The sequence below is a fragment of the Heliangelus exortis genome, chromosome 7, assembly GCF_036169615.1.
Source record: "Heliangelus exortis chromosome 7, bHelExo1.hap1, whole genome shotgun sequence".
Lineage (NCBI taxonomy): Eukaryota > Metazoa > Chordata > Aves > Apodiformes > Trochilidae > Heliangelus > Heliangelus exortis.
Window position 1 is genome coordinate 28,164,680 of NC_092428.1, and position 25,705 is coordinate 28,190,384.

The 25,705-nt window shown below is 40.4% G+C and overlaps 1 protein-coding gene across 2 annotated transcripts in view; it reads right to left on the reverse strand.

The window, feature by feature from the left end:
• Positions 1–12,584: 12,584 nt before the first annotated feature.
• The window catches only part of HSPA12A (heat shock protein family A (Hsp70) member 12A), a 56,926-nt gene continuing 43,805 nt past the window's right edge, over positions 12,585–25,705 (reverse strand). For both annotated transcript variants that reach the window (XM_071749502.1, XM_071749503.1), the window contains exons 8-12: positions 23,221–23,307; positions 21,999–22,103; positions 20,692–20,950; positions 19,391–19,494; positions 12,585–18,094 (exon numbers count right to left, since the gene is read on the reverse strand). In XM_071749502.1, coding sequence (XP_071605603.1) covers positions 17,460–18,094; positions 19,391–19,494; positions 20,692–20,950; positions 21,999–22,103; positions 23,221–23,307 — 1,190 coding nt within the window. In that variant the 3' untranslated portion in view covers positions 12,585–17,459. The remainder of the gene's footprint in view (positions 18,095–19,390; positions 19,495–20,691; positions 20,951–21,998; positions 22,104–23,220; positions 23,308–25,705) is intronic.

Sequence of the window (25,705 nt, forward strand, 5' to 3'; positions counted from 1 at the left end):
GGGGTGGGTACTTCTTCACAGATGAATTTTAGGAGTGAATGAGCCAAAACACTGATTTTATCCTGCTTCAAAATAATTTCAGGGAGGAAGAGAAAAAGGGGCAGGTAACAAAATTTGGACAGTGGCTCTAGGGCAGTAGCAAGAGAAAGCAGACCTGCTTGTAAACAGGAGAGGATCAAGGAAACTGATGTTCTTAATCAAACTGAAGGCTAAACTCAAAATTACTGTGAGATAAAGATGAAGCAGAGATAGGAGGACAAGTGGTTCAAAAACAAGGACAGAAGTTTACTTATAATTACTTATGGGAGATGGAACAGTCAGCATGATGGAGAAGTGATGTGTTCTGCTGTGGTGATGCTGAACTGAACTTGTACCACAGGATCTGGAGAGAATTAATTTGAGAAAGCTGCAAGGCAAATTTCAAAAGTTAGAGTAGATTTCACAAAAATGCTTATAAATAGAACAATCACCAAAGTGTCCTGGCCCTCAGCCTGTAGCCACACTGCCAGAGGACAGGTAATGAATGAGGGAATGGCTTCTTTCTCTGCTTCTTGATAAAAACCCTCAGCTGCAGTGTGAACGCTTCAAACTCATCTTTGTCCCTCCAGAATCCTGTCCAGGTCCCTCAGCCTGTTGCAGAAGTGGGCTGCTTCTGCCCTGCTGCCAGAGGAACCCCATCCTCACTGGAGAAACCCACAGAACTGCTGAGCCCTGGAGATCTATTGCTCCTTGGGACTTTTTCTCTTCAGCAGTTTCTCTTGAGGTTCCCCATACTGGGGCAGCTCTGCTCTTTCTGCATCTCAGTGTCCTGCCCCAGAATGTCTTGTCCTGAAGGACATCAACCCCCTAGCAGTGTTTCAGATTCCCCGTGCAGCAGTGGAGGCTGAAACCACTTTATTCTGTGTTGAAGCTCTTCTAATACAGGAGAAAAAGCAGTTTAGTTAATTCAGTGCATTCTGCCAGAGCTCACAGGAGGGAGAGGGCTGTAAAGAGTAGAAAAAAGAGCCATCAGGATTGAAGACTGGCAACCTGGTAGCATGCTCAGGGGTAGAAAAAGTTCTTTATGTGAAAACCAAAGTGTTCCTTGGTTTAACCCAATTGAAAAGAATATCTCCCAGCAGTTTCAGTTTTAGTCAGAGATGTGCAGGCTTGTTTTTATGTTTAAAAACATTTTCAAAGGACCATGTGATTCCTGCCCAGGTTAAAAGGCACTATCCAATTGTGCTGACCAAGGAGCATGATATAAATCCACTTTTAATCTGAAGAATCACTGTTTTCTTTGTCCCTGAAACCTTGCTCTAGGAGGATAATAGGGAACAAAAGCATAAAACACTAAAGGGGATGCCCCTTGCTGCACTGTCATAGATGTGCAGGGTATTAAAGTGCTAAACCAATTTCTTGTCCAAATTCTCTCAAGAGGTAAAAATGTATGTTTTTCATCCTGTCTTCCCTTCCTGATATTGCTTCTTTCCCTGTGCAGCTCCCCCAGGGTAGCAGCCAATGCAGTGAGAACACAGCCAAGTTCTGACTCTGTGGGTTGTTTTTTTCCCAGCCTATGCTGTTGGTGAGGGATACAGGCTAACACTCACTTTGGTTCCAGTTTTTCCCATCTGTAGTCAGTCTTACAATGACAGGATAAGAGAGCAAGGCTTAATAAGTTCAAGGATGTAAACTGCTTGTCCTGCAACAGGTAAGTCCAGTTTTGGGTTGCTCCAGCAAAGCTTTTTTCATCTTTCTGCAGCTATGGGGCAACAGCTGTGAGGAGGCAGAGGATACAGCTGCAGGACTCTACACTCTTTCAGACTTAAAGTCCAAGAAGGAAAATATGCCTCCTCTATAGGGAGATAAATAGCTAAGGGTTTACTCGGAGCCATACACATGGGAGTTGGCATCTGATGCTGGGGCTCTGTGTACCCCGAGTCCCTTTGGCACCACCTGCTTCCTTCAGCCTTGACTATTTGTCTCCTCTAGAATTTGGCTTCCTGATGTCAGTGCCTCCTGCTGAGGAAACCTCAACAGGGTTATTAACTTCCTAACACTGCAGAAGAGTTTCTTCTTTGTCTTTTGTTCTTTTACCTTGGTATAAGCTGATTCTTGCCTACACAATTGTTTTGACAGTTGTGATGTTCTCTGCATTATCCTTTGCCATAGCCACTTCAGCAGCCCGTGTAATTTTAACAAACACCTAACAGAATCAAGATGTTAAAGTTGACAATAGCATAATAAAAAATCTCCTTTTAATAATGAACTGGAGCTGCTGTCATCTTGTTTTAGCAGCGTAAAATCTCTCCCCCCCCCTTTCCAAACACTTTACAAAGCTATTACATAAAATGCAATGTTAAATGAACAACAAATTACGTTCCCTTTAGCTAGCTTTTAATGCTAATGGTGCTATTTATTCCTGACCTTTTGAAATATTAGATTTTTTAAATGACAACATAAAAAGAATTCTTGTTTGAAAACGCGAGCGACTTTAAACCACACGTTATTACCCATAAGTACAGCATGCACATGCATCATTCATTTCAGTGTCCCATTTATGGCTAATTGGTATATATTTCAGTTGACATATATTGTTCTCCTGCAAACGTGTCAAATTCCTTAACGATGTCGGTGACAAAAGCATAGTGCTTGAGATATATAAATTATGCTCCTTACCATATAATCATTCTTATCTATCAGGAATGCTATTTGTGACAAACCGTGTTGAAAAATACACACTAAATTGATTATTTTTTTTTTTTTTTAACTTTAATATCACACCATTCATGGCAAGCCTTTGATTGAATCTTTAAATGTAGAAATGTTTTGGGTTTTATCTGCATCATTTTGTAGCTTTTGAAAAGCTTACTTTATTTATTAAAGGGAGAGAAGCACAGTGCAGATCTTAAAATCTATCTTTTGTTATCAGCGTAAGAAAACAAATAGGCTGTAATTGTGGATATGGAATGAGTAATTTGGTGAAAAACACTTTGTGCTGTAGTTTAGGTTTTATAATTCCTGCCAAAGATTACTATTATTTTCTTGGTGGGCAGCGTTACAATCAGAATTTTAAATATGGGAGCAACTTGGGCCACGAATTTTCATTGCATTTTAAGTTGTCATGTGCAATGTATTGCTCTCCTATATTACAAATCATCTGAGAACAATCAAAGAAATACTGAAGATTTCATGTGACTCTAATTATTACTGAGATACAGCAGTGCTCATTGTTGTCTTTAGACAATGCTGTCTGTAGCCATTACTTTGCTCCATAAACCAGGGGATAATGAGGTTCTATCTTTCAAGAAATATTTGAGCATATCTTAATTTGGCATTGATGAATTCTCCTTCCTGAACATCTTGAGGTTTTTTTTTAATCTAGTTTGTCACATTAAGCTTTCAACACCTACCCACAGCTGACAGCACTCGTGTACACATATTTATTTCCATACCTTTTGGGGATGTGTCCTCAGAGGCTGCAACCAGGAATTTTATGTTATGCCTGAAGGCTATTTTGTCCTTAATTTGAGTGTAAATCACAAGCTATTTTGCCACACCCTTATAATTCAGGAATATATATAGTCTGCATAGTTGCATTTAACTGTGAAAAAATGAAGCTAGACTTATGAAAATTTTCTTACTTCTGAAAATTAGAAATAGTTTCTTTGACAAAAGAGATATTTACTTGAATATTGTCTTTTGCAAGTTCAGATACTAATTTTTTCCTTTGCAAATGCTCTCAAATTTGAAGACAACGAAAGAGTAAAACATATCAGCATTTTTAATCAGCCCAAACAGAAAAGCTTTAGCAGGGGGCAGAGGCAGAAAGGAGAGCCTTGATGTGATGCTCCCACAGCCTTAGATGAAAAAATACTAAATAGTGGCCTACAAGCCACTTCTAAATTGTGCTTGTGTACAAACACAAACAAGATGCAAAGCTCTCTTTAAATTAATCTAAATGTTGTAGTCAATTACACAACAACAATGGAGTGGCTACTACACTGGTTAGCATCCTGAAGATATATATTATGTGAGACCCAAAGACAGAAGTTGCATTCAAGTCCCTCTTTGTGCTATGGCCCATGTAATTATTATTGTGGTACATCTCCTATGAAAACTCTTACCTTTAATTGCATTAAGTGGATAATTGCTTCACAATTAGGGAGGTGAAGGGGGAAAAAAGGGGATCTAAACCCCTCGAGCAATGCGCTTTTTTTGCATAATTCTCATTAATATAATTTTGCATGTAATTTTACATAAACATAAGTTTCACTCTCATTAGAAAGAACAACAATGAACAATGCTGGTGGGCTGTGGGCCTCAGTTTGGGGTGTGGAGTTTCAGTTTGGATTCCCCTGGGAGTGCTGATTGTCCTCTCCAGGGAGCGGGGTCTCCCGTGAGAGCGGTACCATTCCTCCCTCAGAAGAGGGAGTTCTTCATGGAATTGGAATATGGAGTCATCAGTTTAATCACATGGGATGCAAAACACACAATGAGCATGTGTGTGCCTTGTCTGAGAAGATGGAAGAGAAGAAGCCATCCCCAAACAATGGGGTTGCTGACTGCAGCCTGAGTCAAGCTACACAACTTCCAATGGAGCTTATGGAAAATAAACCCAAACTCTTGTTTTAGACTGACAACCTCTCCCCTTCTGTCCCTAATTCCTTACTCAAAGACCAATCAGCTTTCATTTCATTTGGTGAGAGAATAGAAAATCAGCAAGATAGGAGTGTTTAAGGGGTTCTCCAACACCTTCAGCTCCACCAAGGCTGTTCTCAGTCCTTTGGGAGGGTCTGGGACCTGACCTCATGTCTCTCCAAGATTTTTCATCTCCCCTTTGCTTGCAGTTTTGGAAACTAGTGCAACCTGCTCTTTATTTATAGCCCTGCAGAGGCACAGCAAATTCAGCAGGGAGTCAGCCAGGAGGATGTGTTTGCTCCCCTGCAACATCATCCATCTCCAAACCCAAATCTCCCACAGAATGCAGGGAGAGCTGAGGAATGAAGGCTTCTTCTTTGTGATAAAGAGAGACTGCAGATCCTTAAGCCTTTTTTTTTTTTTTTCATTCAAAAAATGTCTTCACAGGGTCATGAAAATCAGCCTCTGGCTTCCTCCCAGTGAACCTGGATGACAAACCTTTCCCTGGTGGCTGCAGCTGGAAGGAGACCAAGGGGCAGATCCTGGCAGCAAGGTGCCATTCCTCACTGGGTCTGAGGGGACAGTGACATGGCAGCAGAAAAGGACACACTTTTCTTGCAAAGGACAATTGCAGGGGATTAAAAACTTCCTTTTCTTCAAGGTAAATGTGAAGAGAAGAGAAATGTGACTGCACTCAAGAATAATTCTCCTTTTGACCCCCAGAGAAAGAGGTGCCTAATGAAAATATATGATCACGGACAGTGTGAAGATAACTGTCTGATCAGATAATGGGATTGTTTTCAGTGATAAGAATGAATCCATTACTAATGCAAATAACGATAATAATTATAATTTGCAATACAGTAAAAATCACCTAGTCTACCACCTCCTCTGACAGGAGACTGTATAATAAATTATAGGCTGAGAAAAAAAAATTTCAAAGGGATAAAGGTTAAAAGATTAAAAAAAATTCTGAAACTTAAATGCTTAACAGGGAAGTCAAGACCTGAAAGCAGAAATTGGTGCTATTAAATAAAGCAATTGTGAAGAATGAGATATTATGGAATTGATTAACAAACCAGAAACCAAACGTTTCCTTGTATCACTGCCTCTTGTCACAGATTTCAATAATTCTGAAAGAACAAAAAATTAAGAGTTGGCGTATAACAGGAAAATTTATTATTTAAATGTAGGTGAATATGCTAATAGTACTCTGGGAAGATGAATATAATTTAACACACAAAAAGCTCTCAGAAGTGTTCGATAAATATGGGGAGTTGCACCAATTGGTTTTGCTCAGCTTTGGTACCCAAAAGAGCTCAAGCTGTTCCATCCCTCCCAGGCCAGCTGCAGACCATCCATATCTCTAGGGCAGATCTTTTGGGATTCTCTGGACACACTGAGCTCCTCATACCAATCCCATCAACTTCTTTGTTCATGTGAGGGCTCTTGGGAATGGAAAAACTGTGAAAAGACCTCTGTGGAGGAGCAGAATAGGGCAGATGAAACAAAATTCTTGTATTACAGTTTGCACTAGAGTGAGCTACGAGTTTACAGCAATTCTGCCTTCTCCATCTGACAAGCAGAGAGGACCCAGTGCTACCCAGGGTTACTGTACATTGTCACATAGATCTAGGTGATGGAGCCTGGGGAATCTCCCAAGAGAGCATGTGATTCATCCACACTCATCAATTTGGAGTGAAATAACAATTAAATGACTGAGCCCAAAGCACTGTCTTCCAATACACTTAATTTAGGTTGTCCTTTTCCAAAGCACAGCACGTCCTGTAACAGCCACAGCAGAAGAGTTGGGGATGTTAATGACAGGGTGTGTGTAAAAGAAACTTAAAGAGCAGAGGTGCTGACACCTTAGCCCGAAGTAAGGGGTGACTACCAGAGGAAATCAGTTTTCAACTTCAGAGTGAAGCACAGTTTTCTGCAGTTGGGAGTATTCTCTTGGATTTAAAAAAAAAACAAAGCTCAGTGTATCCTGCTTAAACTCCCCCAGCAAGTTGTTTGGGAATTATAAGGTTTCTCACCCTCTTTGAAGGTTTTTCATTGCAGCACTTTTCATTAGGCTAAAAAGCCCATCACACTTCAGGTCAGAGAAGGACAAGTAGTTTTTCAGAACTTCAGCAGTAAAGGAATTGAGGGAACACACTTTAAAAATGCAAATTCTAACAGCAAAATGAGTGCAAAACTCACATTATGTTTCATAACCATGCTTTGTGGTTACCTCATAGGTGCAATTTACCCAAAACACACCCAGCTAATAGAATATGAACTCCTGTGACAAGCTCCTCAGGTTTAAACACTCACCCCTCAGAGTGCCCACAGAGCTGCCTTTAATCAATGTTTGCAAAAGTCAAAAACACAACGTGCCTCAACTACTCACATTTGTTGTTTATTGATGCTTCTCCAAGGCTTTCTGGTTCAAAGTGGGATATGGAAAGCACAATTCCTCCAGGTGTGTGCACACAGAACTTCAGCAGTGGTTTCCAAATGTCCTTCCAACAAAGAGATGTTTGCCTGCAAGAAACCAGCATCCACTGTCAGTAATCTTCAAAGCTGAGTTGTAGAAAAAAGACTGCAGGCCAACAAAACATGATTGAAAGACCTGGGGATGAGAGAATTAGATTCAGAGCAAGCATGAGACTATATAAAAACTGTCAGAAGTAGGAATGAAATTAAATGTTCCCATGTTCTCCAGAGAGGCACAGAGCATCAGGGTTGACTCTACATAAAACTTTAGAAAGGCAATATACAAAGAAATTACATGGGTAGGTGGCACCATTGCAGCATCAGAAGGTTTAAAACCAGATTTAACAGAAGTAATGAGAATTTTAGGCAGAGCTAATACTGTTTTGCTGCAGTATGGTGAGATAATATTGATGTCTGAGATCCTTTCCAGGTATATGCATCTCCTGTGATGTTCTGACAGAGTTGCAATTGCAGTCATCAAAAATACTGGGTGGGTCAGCAGAGAGAGAGAGAAGAAAAAAGGTGGAAAGTCTAAAGCCTCAATTAAATACTGTGTATAAATGTGTGTATATATATATATATATATATACTATTTATAAATGCATAAATACTGTGTACTACCTGACTCTGAAGGAGAGAGATGATAAATGCTCCTGTGGGATGTTCTCAGTGTATTTTGGTAACATCCCCTCAGTCCTTTTGATCTTCAGGCTAATGTGCCTCACCCCTAAGACAAAACCAAATAAGTAAAAAGTTAATTTATACGTGTTTTGTAAGACTCCCAGTGAAGTTACCTGATTCTTCAAATGCCTTACGCAGACATAAATGCTGACTTTGCTGCCCTTAGCTGCAAAATGAGGACAGACTCTCCTGCTCACCTGGGTACCCTTTGGGAAGGACTTTTCCATGGAGAAAACAGCCAGTTCTGTGTTCCCAGCACCCTGCAGGTACTGCTGCTGTTTGGGACCTCTGCTTCGTAGAGAACACAGGCAGAAAATAATCTGCAGAAGGATGCAGGAAGGTTGCTTGTGGAAAAACACACCTGAACCCAGTTCCCCCTGCAGATTTCAGGTAGGAGTAGTAGCAGTCCTAATGGATTCAGGTCTGCTAAGTTAAATTCCTTCAATTATGCTCATTTTGAGTGGATAAGATGTGTGTGTCTGGGGCAGAGATTCAGTAAAACTCTGTAAACAATTCATAATACTGCAGCCTGGGGATGAATTAGCAACTACACAAGGATGGCCCATGGAGGGAGTGCCTTGTGCAGGGGAAGCACTGAGGTTGCTTTTGTACTCCAAAGGAAGAGGATATGTTCAGTCTGATGCTGCTCTTATCAGCTGATGGCAGACGGAAGTTCCTGCTAGAGGTGCAGAGCTTATTTCTCAGAGGGAAGGAAATCCTCCTTGTTGTCCTTAGGAAAGGGACTTCTCTAACTCTTTAGATTACTATGCTTAGTAATTACAGCTGGCTTTCACAGCTGTCAGTTTCACCACTCCTTTCTACTTTCAAACCTCCCCTGATCTTCAGGAGCACACGACTGCCTCTGTCCTCCCCCATCCAAACCCTGGTTATGCACCTCACCAGCCAATTCCTTAGGTTTCTTTATGTTCAATCTAGAATTATCCTCCTACTTGTTGGCTCTGCTGCAGCACATGGTATTCCCAAAGTAAACTTACACTGTATTTTTCATTTCTCCACGTTGAGCTAAGCTCACCTCTGGACACTGACAGAAGGATGGGATCACAGCAGTCACAATTCTTAAAACAATTCTTTGTCACGAGGTGATAGACTCACACACTGTCCTAGTTTGATGACTTCTGCTCTGGGCACAAAGCCAGCATGCCTCGGATCCAGCACCTAGTAAACTTTTCCCTATTATTTCTGTCCCTGAAAAAGGAGAAAAATGATACTACTTCAAAATCACAGCCAGCACCTACACAACTATATGTTAAACAAAGAAGATACAGAATTTCTTGGTTTGCAGAAATACGTTTGCATTTACTGACTAACCTAATACACTGAACTTTATTCCTTCGTATCAGTGTGTTCAGCTGCTTTTGATATATCCTTTAGTGATGCTGAGGGAATCTTACTGCCTTGGCTTTTGTTTGTTTGTTTGTTTTTTATCCAGGCAGCTTCTCAAAATCTATTTATTTTTGAATGTGTATTTCTCTGGCTACAAAGACTTTGAGAGCTTGGCTGGCAGCCAGACTCCAAGCTCCCCTGAAGTCAGTAGAAACCTTTCTATTGAATTTAATGAGATCCAAAACCCTCCCTTACGCAGTGGAAAGGCTCCCTTGCTTAAGTGTTCATGTCATTGCTACTGCACTGTCAAAATTTGCACCTTGGAAATTGCCTCCTGGCTGCCAAACAACAGTTTGAACTGGGCAGGGATGATGTCTTGTTGCAGATTGCCAGTTTGTAAGCTGTGTGCTATTAAAACAGCTCTTGTGTTCAGAGTGGTGCTGGCTGCAGGGAAGGAGAGCATGGAGCAATGGAGAGAGAAAAACAATAGTGGCAAAATAAGGAGTTGTAACTAAGGAATGTTTTATAGCAGTGACAGGTTATCACAGCAAATGGGTTTCTGGGCCATCCTTTATAATACTGAAATACAATGAAAAAAACCCAATACAGGACAGCATTTGGTTAAGCAAGAGAAAGGGAGGAAAAAAAAAGGTCAAAAAGAAAAAAGCCTGGATTGCAGGTTAGCTTGACTTGATGCATTTCAGAGCCAAGGCATCTTTGAATTTGGACATTATGTTTCCAAGAGAAGACATTAAATGGTTTGAACTTACTTCAAGTGAGGAGTCTGAGAAAAATAAAAGAATGAGCTTTGAATAGGGGAACGAGGGTCTCAAATGCTGCAGTCCAAAGAACTCTGAGGAAAGCTATAGAGAAATTACAATGTAAGATCAATTAAAAAAAGAGGGGGACACCATGTGTTCATCAGTAACGAGAAGTTAAGATTACAGTGAAATTTTTTGTAAAGGTAGGAGTAAAATTCCCATGCAATAGGAACAACACAATTTACTACTAATGCTGCCTTTACGGTGATTTAGTAGCCTAGACATAAATGTTTAGCACACTAAAATTCAGAACATATGTAAAGTGTATTCTCTGGGAATTTAGACTTCAAGGTTTCATTTGAACAATCAGTTTGTTTCCTAAGAACTCAACAGTAGAGCAATGAAATCCTGCAAGAAAAATCTCAAATGCAAGCACAGATTTAAACACTTATCTATTAGAAAAAACTCCTGATGCTGTCAGTGCTCTTTTAGAGCTTCTGTAGATAGTTTTTCCAATATCTGAGAAATATGCTTCCTGTGTTGCCTGTGTACCTCAATCCAGCAGTCTAGCAAAATCTGTGCCAGATTTCTGAGCGTTTGGCTTATGAAGTCAACAAAGCCATTTGTGTGCTTAGACAAGGAGTAAGAACATCCACACGCTGAAGTCACAGTTATGAAAACAGAATTGTCATGAACTGATCATCACAAATACTTCTCACATACCTCAGCTATCCAGAGGCTCCTCAGCACTCCTGATGTTTGCTGTGAATCACTTTTCAAGATGACACAGGATGGTTTTGCTCCAAGAAATTGCTCTTTGCATCTGTGGAATTGCACAGGCTGTAGGGCAAACTTCTTCCTTTGAATATCCACTTTCCAACCTCTAATTTGAAGGGAAAAAAACCTCAAAATTCTGCTCCCCCAATGCTTTATTGCCATGCTACAGCAGTCCCACCACAAAACTGTTTCTGTGTATTAGAACAAGAGGGATGCACCAGAACCAATAAAACAGAATTTATTCCTGAAAAAAAGTTAAGTACAAGTTTTCCAACATCAGCACCTAATGAGGCTGGCAAATAACAGGCCTGAATCCCAGTTACACAAAGCACCTGCAGGTCTCACAGATTTTCCAAATGTTTCTTAAAATCAGTCATCTCTTGCCCTGAGTAAGGGGACTCTGAATCCGTTGTCATTGAGAGAGATCTGGGTGGTGTTTAATGGAGCTGCTCAAGAAACTGGAAGGAGAGAATCTCTCTGGGAAGGGTAGACACTGCCATCATTAATATTGTTTTATAAGTTGTTATTCCACAGCTATTAACATGAAAACACCATCTGCAAATTTCAGCAAGGATTTATCTGATTTTGGTAGAACCAACAATTCATGTAAACTCCTTCCTATCAAGACAGGGATGTAAATTTTGATAGAAACAGACTCATGAGAGGAAAAAGTTAAGACTTAGGAAGTCCAGCAAAAGAGAGAAAGTCTGCCAGTAAATGCACATCCATGAAGCTGCCCTGGAAACCAGAGCCATGCATTAGAATGCTGAAAGCAAAAATTCGTTCTTAATGTGCCTCTGAAGACTGTAATTATATTTCCCATTGTACTGGTAACATTAATTGAATGTTTAGCTGAAATCAAGTTCATTACAAGTTAAATACAGTACCTAGCCTATTAGGATGGTGTTTATAATTATAGTCATAAAGCACCTGTAAAACATCTTCATTGCAGCAAATAGCTCTAAAAGTTGTGGCTGCTCTGCAACTCAGCTTATTCTCTGCATCTTTGTGTCTGAGCAGCACTTGTAGACTGAGGTCACAGACACCCCTGAATCACCCCCAGAGCCAGTGCCAACATTGCCAAATTCCAGAGGGACATGGCCTGCAACTGTTAGTAGAGAAATGTAAGACTGCACAAACTATGATTTATTAGATAAATTAACATATGTTGTATGTTATTAATGTTAATATATGTTACACATATATATATACATATATGTTCATGTATTTGTATATATGTATATATAATGTTAATATATATGTTAATATATATGTATATACGATCTTATTATATTAGACCTTATTAAACATTCATAGATCTGTACACATACAAGTACCATGGATACTTTCATGCAACTATACCTGGTTATTGGCCAGCTTGCTAGCCTGACTACCACTTTAGCAATAAAATCACTTTTGGCAAGCCTAAAGAGGCACCCCCTGATGTTTCAATTTTTATATTTCATTTCCTGGCTCTCTAAGAGCATTGCTGAAGAAAATACCTAATCTGCTTTTGATATTGCCCAAACTCTTTCTGTCTTGGCTCCAAGAGATGCCCTACTTAGACCTATACCCATTTCAGTGGAAGTTGAGTAATCCCCAGCAGCAGATTTCTTCTTCAGGCACATATGGAGTCTCCTTAGGAAGTGCACAAGTGACCTAAAAATGAAGCAAAAGAGTTGTATGGGCTGCACAGCAGCCTGCAAGCTTTTGGGCAAGATTCCTGGGTGTTCCCACATCCTAGAGGTTGATTAAACCTGAGAAGCTGCACATACGGTTGATGTCTCTTTTGCTCCTGTATGTGTATGGAGGAGAACCCAAACCCAAGCATAACCACACCTGGCCTGTCTCACTTTCAACATCAATCAGGGTTCTCTTAATAGCTGTTTTTGTAAAAACATTAACACCCAAAAAGAATAATTGGTTTTACTGGATTTTATTTGACATGGTTGAAGACACACGAACACTCAAGATACAATCCAGACAAGTTGTGAACAGCTCCAAAAATCAGTGAAATCTGAATTTATCTTGCACAGAGGTGAACAAGACCACAATGGTTGGTTTTATAGTATAGGTTAAGACTATTTCAAGCAGGTGAGTACTGTGACTTTATGCCCAACAATTTTATACTATTCATCCGCTTAAGCCACTTCATATCATAAATATGCAGCTTATCTTGGCAATTAAATCTCTGCAATATATAATTAGCCTTCTCATAATAATGCATTAAAACTCCTGTATATAAATATTGGTATATTCATACCAATGTAAACCATCCTAACCATCACTGCACATTTATCATAGTCTAGCACAATTCATCATTCTAGCACAAGTAGCTGCTAACTTTCAGCCTAGAGATAAATAACTTGAACCCAAACTTGCGAGTTGCTGCTCAGAACAAAACTTTTGCCAAGGCCTCCTGCTTTCTCCAAGGACAGCAGGCCTTGTCTTCTCAACACTTAAGTTGCACAATGTCATCTGAAACCCCTACCAAAAAATGCTCTGCAGGCAACCTCCTGCAGAAGTATCAGAATTCCTATTCTAAAAATGACTCATTTCCTAATAAATTTCATCTTAATTTTACAGCCTAACATCCTTTATCCAAATGGGCATCCACATGCCACTTACAATGTAAAGCTGTTTAAGTGGGACTATAGACCACAGCATAATATTCTACTTAAAATTCTAATTCTTTAGGGAGACAAACTAATTTTCCATTCTTAAAGAGGACAACAAGGACAGCTGGGAGCTTTTTCAGTAGTTCAGTGCTCTGCAAAGATAAGCTTGAGAGTTCTCTCATCAGACTGAACGAGCAAGTGCAAAAATATGCAAACTTCATATTTTATAGTTACAGGAGAGTCATTTTAGCAACGAGCCCTGCTTGGATCCAGAAGTTATCTTAAAAAAGGGGAATACGAAAGGGCAGCAAATTGCTACTGTGAAGGGAACCATGCTTCAGAAGAGCTGCAGAAACTACCCCGAAGGGATTCCCTGCAGAAAGGCTGAAAAGAGCACAAAAATCCTGGGCCACCTGATCCTGCAGTTCAACTCCTCTTCAGGGGGCAGAGGAAAGTTGAAGACATTTAGTAGACTGAATTCTGTGTTAACTTAAGGCCACTGGAAACAAATTTGTGAAGAATTGGGCCGATTCAGTTTAACAGAGGATGCAGACACCAAAGCCCACTTTTTAAAATTTTGCCTTTTGCTGGGTGGTAGTGGTAGACAGAGACTGGGCATTACCTGCAGCTACAATAAATCTGTGTTGCCTGTCTTTGGAAGGTAGTTCTATGTTTGTTGGTTTTGGTTTTTTTTTGGTTGGTTGGTTTTCTTTCACTAAAGATCCTTAAAAACAAAACCAAAAAAAAAAAAAAAAAGCTAGCGAAGAAGCTGTATATCCAAGCTGTATATTTAATTTTTAACTTGGTTTTACAGGAGGATTCATCCATTATTATGATGAACTGTTGGAGACAGAATGGTCACCATCTGAAACAAAGAAATTAAAATCCCAGCAACATACTAGTGCATCTGTGTAATATGCTTAACTGGTACGACTTGCATTGCAGGAAGAATGTTGTATTCTCTGACACACCAACATTTCTTTCCTATTATTATAAGATCAGCCTTTTACATTTCGTATCTTACCATCTTTAAAAGCCTGTAATTACAGAAGCTGATTGAGAAACTATGTTATTTAAAATTAACAGCTGAATGAAATCAACAGAGGCAAAGAGCATTTTTTATACAAGAAAATAGCACTGTAGAAAGAAAGAGTCTGTACAATATTTAAATATTGTATATACATAAAATTATATTGTTCATAACTCATCTTAAAGTTTCTCTTGTTTGTAAACCATAGAAAGCAACACACAAAAAATCCCAGTATTTAGCTTTTAAAGCATTTAGCAGGCAGCAGGAAACTGAATGCTAGCAAGCACACTTTGTAATTATAGGAAGTATCCAGCCAGATACTGTGACTAGCATTCTCCATAGTCTTTTTTTTTTTTTTTTTTAAAGCTGAATGCAGAACAGATTTCACATTCAACTATGGAATTCTGCAGGAGACACAAAAATCCAATGGTAAAATGCAGTAGAGCAGTTCTGCAGCTCTTTACTGTGACAAAACTCCAGGCTAAACACAGAAATCTTAAGTGCAGAATTAGAACATAATTTAGTGAAATAACTGATGAAGCTTTCATTTTCTAAGTGTCAGTAATGGATTTAAGTTGTGCTCAACTTATTAGAAATGAAGGTTTAGTTTAACAGTTGTTAAACACCGTAAAAATTCAAAAATGTAATGAATTCCAGCAGGTAATCAGGCAGCTCTGTCTAAATATTCTGAAATGTCAGCACTTTAGGATGATTCTACAGGTTGGTACCAGTCTGCCAGAGGAATCTGGACTCAAATCTGAAGTTAATTCATGGCAGACATAGATTACAGCTTTCAGAAGTTATCCCCCTGCAGCATTTTATAAAATAAAATCTCCTCTGGCTGCAGAAGCAGCTTCCCAGGTGAACACGCTTAAGAAAACATTTCCAAAAAGTTATTGTTTGGGAAAGAGATGCTACCATGAACCTCACTGTATTTCACTGTATTTTCTATTATGTGCTAATAGCCATGTAAGGAATGCTTTATGTAATACTGTTTGTAGCTTATTTCTCTTGGCTTCTGCCTTCCACTTTACTGGCCTTTCAACTACACCCAGAGACATATTCTACTCTTTTACAAGGTTTGCTACTCAAAAATGTATTACAGTACTTTTGATCTTGAAAAATTCTCTTTTAAGTTGTTTAAATCTTCCTGGACACCCACCATCTAACTGTACTTCCAAGTCTTACCACAGGGATTACTAAGGAAAGAAGTACAACCACTGGGAGAAGTGCTTGATAAACCAGCTGGGTCAGAGGGATCCCAACAGGATGGAGAAATGTGCAGACAGGAACCTCATCAAGTTCAAAGGGAAGTGCAAAGTCCTGAACCTGGGGAGGAATAACCTCAAGTGCCAGTATGGGCTGTGGGCCAACTGGATGGGAAGCAGCTTGGCAGAAAGACCTCAGGGTCTTGGTAGACAGTAAGTTGAGAATAAATCAGAAATATGCCCTTGTGAAACAGCCCAAAGAGTGCCTCCTGTGCTGCAATAGGAAGAGCATTGCCAGGAGGTCAAGGAAAAAGAGTATTCCCCTTTATTCAGTCCTGGTGAAACCACATCTGGAGTGCAGGGGTCAGTTCTGTGCTTCTCAGGACAAGAGAGACACGGATGTGCTGGGCTGAGTCCAGCAAAGGGTCACGAAAATGATTCAGGAGGATTTGTCATGTGAGGAGAGGCTTGAGACCCAAACTGCTTGGATTTGAGAAGGCTCAGGGAATGCCACGAATGTATCCTGATCTGATAGAAGACAGTAAAGATGGAGCCAGACTTCTGGGAGGTCTCCAGTGAAGGAACAAGGGGCAGTGGTCACAAACTGAAACTCAGGAAATTCCTCCTAAATGTAACAAGAGACTTTTTTGGAGTAAGGGTTGTCAAATACTGGGACAGCTTGGCCAGAGATGTTCAGACAACTCCATCCTTGGAGATAATTGAAACTGGACAGAGTATCCTGCTCTAGCTGACACTGCTGAGACTGGACCATGCTCAATGGATGTCACCTCCAACCTCAACCATTCTGTGATTCTGTCATTTCAGATGGAGACTAATAAACATAAATGCACAAGACTCAAAATGGGAAACAGCTTTGTTCTTATTAATTTTCCAGAGTGTAATATGGGTAATACTAACTATTCAATACAACTGCTAGTTCTGAGAGCTTTGACAATAAAGGCCTCATTTTCAAATTGGTGCAATCAGGATTAGATTCCTGATACATATATTCTGAATCTAAGTTTAAGGATTTCTGAGGAATTTTTCTTCAGTGGGATCTAAGAATACAAAAAACTCAATTCCCACTTCTTAAGCCATTCAGTCATTCCAACACTTTAAATTTTGAAAGCACAGAGCAAAGTCATTGAATCGTTTTGGCCAGAAGACTTTTAAAATCATCAAGTCCAATTTTTATCCTAATACTGCCAAGGTCACCACTAAGCCATGTCCCTAAGCACCACATCTACATGTCTTTTAAATATCTCCAGGGATGGTGACTCAACCCCTTCCTTGGGCAGCCTGTCCTAGTGCCTGACAATCCTTTCAGTGAAGAAATTTTTCCTAGTACCCAATCTAAACCTCTCCTGGGACAACTTGAGGCCATTTCCTCTTCTTCTATCACTTGTTACTTGGGAGAAGAGACCAACACCCACCTCACTACAACCTCCTTTCAGGGTGTTCAAAGAACAAAATACTGTACACTACTATCTCGTTCCCATTGCCAGAGGGTGGTGCTGCTTAAATTGATGCCCCACACAGATACAGCCCCTACAACACAGATACAATCCCTACAACAATCATGTGGGTTACAGTGTTTCTTGGGAAGAAGAAGAAAAAGAGTAATATAGAGACTGTGATTTTTAACTAATCTTCAGGACCCAACAATAATCAGTATGTACTTAATAAAGGTAGATCATAAGCATGCTTGAGTAACTTGGGAACTTCTACCTCTGGAACTTTCGCTCCCAAAATTTTTTAAAGGTCTTTCAAAATCCAGTCTTTGGTCATCAAAGAGCACAAACATGATGTACTCCACCTTACTAGCTGTTCTCATATAGCCTGCTGAAATTCAAGTTGATTACGTGATATATGAAAGTCAAAAAATGGACTAGTGGAAGATCAGTCTCACGAACAGGCTGTGGTGGGGGAAAATGGACCGTTAGTAGTTTAAGAAATCAATACCAACTTTTACACTTTTAGAGGTGGCAACATCAATGGCCATGGCTTTGATTTCAGTGTCCCCAAACTGCATAAGTGTTTTGATTTCCCGCCGGTTCGGCACCGAAGCATCAGTTCCTGTGAGATCCAAGCGCAGAGTGCCACACTTTTTCACTCCAGATTCAGTGATGAAGCTGACATTATCTTGGTCTGAGCTATAGATATTGATCACTATTACTAACTGAGAAGGTTTGGCAGGCGTGTAACTGCGGGTCACAGTTTCTCCAAGGGCTACAGATTGGTCGGCTGAGATAAACTTGTCAAAGACATCAGTGCACCAGCGTGTGCCGTCTTTGATCAGAAGCTTCTCTGGTGGGTGCTTCCCTTCCACAAAACGATTGAGCACACCCACACCATAGGTGAGAGGAGAACGCCGTACTTTGATGACAGCAGGGTCTAGACCAAAGAGAACAGCTCCTTTGAGGATTGTGAGCCCCACATCCTGAGGAATGATGACTCGACACCTCGAACCAAAAGCGCTCTGGACAGCTTGTTGGAGTAAGGGGGATTCAGCAAAGCCACCCACCAGGAACAGGAACTTGACATTGGTCACTTCTGGCTTATCAAATACATCACCTAGACAGAAACAGAGCCCGTTCAATAGGGAAAAAATCCACTGGGACAAGAACAAGGCAGGTAAAACTCCTTATGTCAGAATCCACCCAATGTTCCATGCACATGCATGGGATCTGAAACTGCCACATCTATGCTCACACTCTCAGCATGCATTAGTTCCACTTCCGTAGTTACTTCTATACTTTCTTTCCCTGTGAATGGAAACTTACCTCAAAGCATAAAATCTTTCTAAAGTAGCATTTAAAGCAGAATTTTTGTTTAGCTCCTACCAGTAAGGGGAGACACAGACTTCTTGGGAAAGAAATCCTGCCAGTTACATTATGGGAAGTAGGAAAATGCATTATCTTTCCATTCAAAGTATTATTCCCAGACCTAGCCAATTCACATACCATTTATTGTATTCCTCATAAGTCACCCCATTTTAAATTCATTATTTCTGACACTACCATCTTAACCAAAACTATTGAAATTCTACATCTCTCCCTCCCTGCTCATGTATAAACTGTTCTGTGCTAGCTGGCTTACTAAGTTGTAACCTAAAAATTTACCTAATAATTCCTCAGATACAGTAGGAAAAGCTGGATATTCCATTCCAAACACGATCCAATTAGTGCTTTTCAGTGTGTAGAACAACACTACTTTCCTTATTACATATTTTATACTCTACTTGACACAAATCCAATCTTTCACCAGGAAAACTTTAGATAATAATTTTCCCAATGAGCCCATGCCACTTTCCATTACTGGAGAAATAAATCCAGTGCTGCTTAGGCCATGTTTGGAAGTACTTTTACACGATGCATCATTTAATATTTGTGTTTTACAGATGTCAGTGATTAGAACAGTTATGAAAAAACTGACCCTCCACGAAGGAGAAATGAACTAGAGGTCTTAATAGAAGGAATAAATCAGAAACTAGATATTTCTCTGGCATTATGCAGTTGGTGCCTAAAACAGGAAAAAGAAAAGCAGGACCTGGCTTGGTCAATGCATTTCAGCCTTCTGAATGCCTGCATCCCTGGAAGCACAGAATAATTGAACCTTCAGAAGTAACAGGAATGAATCTCACTCAATAACTGACACTAGAGATGGGTAGGAATACCTGTTAAGGTTATGTCCCTTACTTTTATTATTTCCCTAACTACTTTGCAGAGAACTACAAGTTTCATAACTAAATTCCTTGCCTATGTTTGGTGCATACTAAGAGGAGTTTAATCCCAGTTACTGCTTTGAAACAGGAGAGCAATGCTCCAGTTTCAGCTCAGCCAGAAAGTGGAATTACATGCAGATACATACTAAGGTGCTGAACAATCTGGTCAATTGTAGGTTTGAAAAGAGCATTCATTGCATCCGGGCTCATCCTCAGCATTCCCTGAGAGGACCACTTTACAAAGTCCACACTGGAAAAGAACAGTGGAGAAGGATGTTAAAACATTAGAGTTGAGTTGTAAGAAACAGCCAAGCACTCACAAGATACACTAAACAAATAAATGAATGAGCTTAAAGAATCTGCATGCATTTTGCTTGGAATAAAGGGCCTCACTTCACCCTAGTCCCAAACCAACTGCAGCAATGTGAAACTACGAGGGAGAATTGTTATTTTTGCTTGTCTAATTGTTGTTTTCTTTGCCTGATTGCTTTCTGTTGCCTTCCCAATGCTCAGCTGCTTCCTGAACAGCTGGCACTCAATCCAGTGCTCGCTCATCTGAATCAGCACTGACTCATCCCCAGAAGGGCAACATTTAGATTACAGCAGTAGCAGCCAAAGCCACTGGAAACACACAAGGAAAACAAGGATGGGAAGCCTCGGGAGGCAGAAGGGAGCACAGCATTTTTAATGAGGCATAACATTTGTTAAGTGAATGCAGGCAAGATGCTATTCCAGCACTGATGCACTGGCCCTATAGCTCAGTAATCTCCCCTGCAGTCATACACATTATATGTCACCTTTATACTCTATCCTGTTATCCAAATAATTTCATTTTATTTGAAGGGATCATTTAACGTTCCCACTGAGATTCACCACTAAGATTATTAATAAGAAAGCAATGGTCTTCCATTTAGAGACTGGATGTGGCACTCAGTGCCATGGTCTAGAAACCGCAGTGGTGGGTCAAGGGTTGGACTTGATGATCTCTGAGGTCCCTTCCAACCCAGCCAATTCTATGATTCTATGATTCTATGATATGATTCTGAGGGGGAATATTTCCAGAAATTTTTAATGACTTCAGAACCTCAGTCTCATCTAGGAAGTGGATCCAAGCTGGACCCCAAGTCATTCAGGTTCCAAGTACATTTACCAACAACTTTAGTAAGAATGCAGAAGTTTCAGCCTTCATGCTACAGTCAGTGTTCATTGGATCAAAAAAATACAGACAGGGGCCAATGTACAGGTATTAAATATCACACCTCTGCTCTCCCAATCATTCTGTCTCAGATCCACAGACCCTCTTGCTCATTCTCTCTTACACTTAATCTCCAAGTGTCCTGTAGTACCTGACTTCAAAAATGCAAAATGCTGACTTCTATTTTCTCCTCACTTCCATTTGCTATCAGTAGTTAATTCTGCATCCAGTTGGCTTCAGTCAGCTACTCACTTGCTTTTCCTCAAGGCATGTTCTACACTGTGACCTCGAAACTTCTTGTAATAGTCAATGAAGGAGAAAGGCAGAGTGATGTTTAGTGGATTGGTCCTGTCTGGAGCTGCTGCCCGTTTACGGGACTCAAAGGCTATCATCAGATCTACCCAGGCAGCAGGACGCTTGATTTTAAATTGCTCAATAAAATCTTCTCCAAATATTTTACACAGAAGCTTTTCAAATTCGTAGTCCACACCTAGAGAACCATATGGTCCACCTGTAACACAGAAAAACCCCACAGCTTTAATATTTGAAACTGCTTACTGGATTTCAAGTTGACCAAACACATCAGATTGACACTACTAGGACTGCCATGGGTGAAGGTCAACAGAAAAAGGCATCTTTTCCTAACAGAAAATAAAAATATTTGTCTAATAGAGAACAAAATCTTACCTTTGCTTCACTTTTACTCTTATACTATCATAGCCACTGTAACACTATCAGTATAAAACACAGAAATATGTCTGTTAGACATTGCAGAGCAAACCACCTCCTTGTCCACACATGAAGAAGTGTGAGTTGGACTAATATTTAGTAGATAGACCTGATGTACAGTGTTCTATTTGCCCTCACCGGGTTGTTTCTTGAGGTAGTCTTACACCCACCAAGACTGAGAATGCTTGTGATGGATCACACATGGAGACTAAGTCAGGATGGAGATAGAGGAACAAATAATAGGTTTTTTTCTTGTGGGTAACAGCTTAGTAATGGGACACAGTCAAAGGGGATCTGGAGTTCAGGAAGGGAATACCATTCAAGGAATTGTACTTTATATCTTTACTGTGGACTAATTATTGTCTATTTTTCCCAGAGTATTATAGATCCTCTGTTACACTTCCTATGAAATTAGTGGAATATATGAGCTATTTGCCTTAAATCTGGCAAAATCCTGTTCTGCCAACAGTCACTTTGCAATGACCTTGTTGTGACACTTGGCTATTCATTTCCACAGCACATCTCTGCACAAGTTACCTCTCAAAAGACAAGAAGATGATGACCAGGACCATGGCAGGAGGCCATGACTTGACTGGGAGGAACACAAGAGATGGCAATTTCTCACTCTCCGAGTGTGAGATTTACCACCCAAAAGCATCAGAAGCATGAAGTGATTTACCCTTGTTGGCTGACCAGCAGCTAAGTTATACTAATTTTCAACTTTGGTCTTATGTCAGGAAGAACTAAATGTAGCAAATAATAAAGGCATACACTGCCTTTACTGAGAAGTGAAAATACTACATCCATAAAGCAAGCAGTGGAAATATTACCTGTTGCTTTGTACAGCTCCTTAAGATGTCCTTCAGGGAGCCTTATCTGATGGACAGTTATATCCACTGTGCCTCCCCCACTGTCAACAACGATGTAACGATCACCTGGTTTACCAAAAAAAGAGGCAAAAGGTATTTCCATCAGTGTTATCACAACTCCACACAGCATGGAAAGCTTTGCAGCATCACGATCACTATGAGAGATGATGAATTACTGAAAGTAATGTCTACACTTGTCTTGAATGTCTACACTGAAGACTTGGTTAGTAATTATAATGCAATTATTGATAAGAAATAAAAAATTCAGACATCATAACCTATTGATTTAGCACAGAAGAAAAGTCAATTAGTGGAACTGTTCATGCTGCTAGTGCACGTTCCAGTCTTCTACCAAATGAATGCTATCACACCTCGAGTCCTGTGTCCAGTTCTGGGCCCCTCAGTTCAGGAAGGAGATTGAGGTCCCGGAGCAGGTCCAAAGGAGGGCAACTGGGCTGGTGAAGGGACTCAAGCACAGATCCTATGAGGAGAGGCTGAGGGAGCTGGGGCTGTTCAGCCTGGAGAAGAGGAGGCTCAGGGGAGACCTCATCACTCTCTACAACTCCCTGAAAGGAGGTTGGAGCCAGGGGGGGGTTGGGCTCTTTTCCCAGGCAACTCTCAGCAAGACGACAGGGCACAAGAGGTCTCAAGTTGTGCCAGGGGAGGTTTAGGTTGGACATTAGAAAGAATTTCTTTACTGAGAGGGTGATCAGACATTGGAATGGGCTGCCCAGGGAAGTGGTGGATTCTCCATCCCTGGAGATATTTCAAAAGAGCCTGGATGTGGCACTCAGTGCCATGGGCTGGGAACTGCAGCGGTAGTGGAGCAAGGGTTGGACTTGATGATCTCTGAGGTCCCTTCCAACCCAGCCAATTCTATGATTTTGTTCTATGAATGCACTTTTACAAGGACTATTCTGAGGGAAATATCCTCTTTGCATTTTAAAAACTGAATTCTTTTCTACCATCTCCTTAATAAACCATATTTTGCTAGAGCCTGCAGCACAGCAGATCAGCTTTAGTTACCAAGAACAACACATGAAGCTGTATTTTTTTTCTTTTCCTATTTATAATCACTGTGAGAACAATGCCACGAGCAGCACATTTGTGGGAAATACACCATTTGCTCACAATACAAAAAGTTATATAAAAAGAGCAAAGTTTATTCAAGAAAGGACACTACCTTCCTCCAGTTCAGACCAGATCTCTCCTATGACATTTTCCACCAAAAAGGTTCGACTCTGTCGATTACGACGGACGTGCTCCTTGCCTTGTCATTGACAGAGAAAAAAAAAATTAATAAATCACTGTGTATAAGAAAGCATGAAGAATCTGCTATGATGAACTGCAGGAAACAAGTGCAACCTGGTTGACAGATCTGTATCATTTCTTACCAAAACAAATGAACAAAAATTACAGCATTAGAATTGGGAACATTACACCATTGCACCTAGAAATAAGGGGGGAAAAAAATTAAAATTTTTATTTTCGGTCACCCTTATCTTCCTTGATACTAACTGGATCAAAACCAATGACAGAGAGGCCTGATTTGGTTTTTTTTTTTTACCCTGCTTTTCAGAGGGCCGGGTAGGCAGGGGTGCTCAGCACAGGCTTTGCCAGCAGGCGGCAGCCCCGCTCCGCTGCCGGGTGTCCCCCCCCCCCACCTTCACCGCTCCCACCCGGTTCCTACGGTGCCAAAAAGCTGCTGGGATTTTAGGTGCTCAGGTACAGACACCTCATGAGCCTTTCAGGATGCTGGTCTGCCTCCAAGAAATCAGCCAAAGACTGATTTTCAGAGTTAAAACTTGTTAAGGCCACATTGAGGGCTAAGCCCAGCACTCATAATATTTTAAATATAGCCCAATTCATGATTAAGCACAATCTAGCAATAACAATATAACAATGGGTTAACTTAGAAGACTTAATTGCTGCTTAGACACTCAAAAGATGCAGAACAATCTGTGCAGAGATAGCAGAACAGTGAGAGCCTTTACTGTTGTGCTTCTTAATCAACCTCTACTACCAAATGATCAAAAATCATTCCCTGTGTGACCTTCACTCACCTTCAAGGTCACTTGTATGAAATACTGCAGAAGGGAGGCATCCTGTCAGGTGTGAAAGTATTCTTTATGAGAATACTAGCATGCAAATCACTGAATGCTTTTTGCTTCTTGTTGCTATAGCATCTGCCATCAGGAAAACCCCAATGGCTCCACACGCAGCCCATCCCTTCCCTGTAGAGACCCAGACAGGGCACATCAGCCTCACTGTGCTGAGAAAGCAGCACCCAGTCACAGCTTCAATGATGAAGAACTCAGTTACAGAACAAGCACCAGGACTGAGTCCTTTCATTCACTTCTGTGGGCAAAAAGTGAACTCAAGAAACAGCCTTCACCCTCCACAAAAATAAGGTTTTCCTGACTACTATGAACAGTAAAAAATCTGTTTTGACTTCATAGCAATAACATGGCCTTTGCAGTGCTTCCCTCAGTTTACATTTAAAGGGCCTTTCTCCTTAATCTCTTCTCATCTTGTCTTGGGTGCCTGCCATGTCTTTATGAAATTTTAATTCTAACCTGGAATTAATTCCCTCCAAACTTTGTTTTCATTAATATTGACTTGAAACCTCTCTCATCCCCAATAGCTTTTACCATGCAAAGTCAAGAAGGAGAATGTTACCCCTCACCCAAGAAAAACCCTGTTACCAGAAATCCACACTCTGTCATATTCTGCCCAGCTTCAAAACTTTAACAAAACAGAAAAACCCTATTTTTCCAGAAGCAAATCCCTGTGTAGTCTGAAAGCGAGTTCATGCAAAATCACATGGAACTGGAATGGTTCAGGACATGAACCAGGGGGACAGAAGCTGAGGGGCCCCCCTGAAGGGACCGTGTCCTGTAAAGGGATTGTGTCCTGTGCTTTGTGTGGGCCTCAGACACTGAACACATCTGACAAGTGCTGGCTAGGAGAGGATTTGAGAGAATGATGTAGTGACCCCACCTAACTAAAAAAAAACAAACCAAAAAAACCCCACCTCTGGTAAGTACAGGAATAGTTGTACATGTATTAATCTTCCTGTACTCTTTTGACCTTGTAAATGTGGTAAAATCCACAAATCCATCTGAAAAATTCCTTCTGGGATAAGATTAGCACACTACCTACCACCAATATCATTGCTACTGTTAAAATTCAAAGAGTTGGCAATTCTCTGCATTATGCAGCAACCACATCTTACTGCTGCTTTGTTTTCCTTTTTTTTTTCCTCTCCTATTTTCCTCTGATCTTAGGTAGGATAACATGCTCAAAAATGTTTGGTGATGAAGGATCTCGTGGCAAGTGACTTACACTCTGCTCTAGTCTCTGAATCTCACTGCAATCTTCAAGCATGATATTAGCAAGAGATCCCAGGTTAATAAATCAGAAGTGCTGAATGCAATTGCTCCCTTACGAGCAGATAAATTCATTGCTATCCCAATACCATGTGTTCCTCTGACTGTTGGCAGTAATTAATATTTCATAAAGATGACATCAAACAGCATCTGCCAAAATACCTTAGACTAAAAGTCTTGTTCCAATTCTTTAACACTGCTTCAGTAATGCAGCTCATCGATCCCATAATTATTTCCAACAATTGAAAAAACCAATCCAACATGAAGTATTGATTTTAA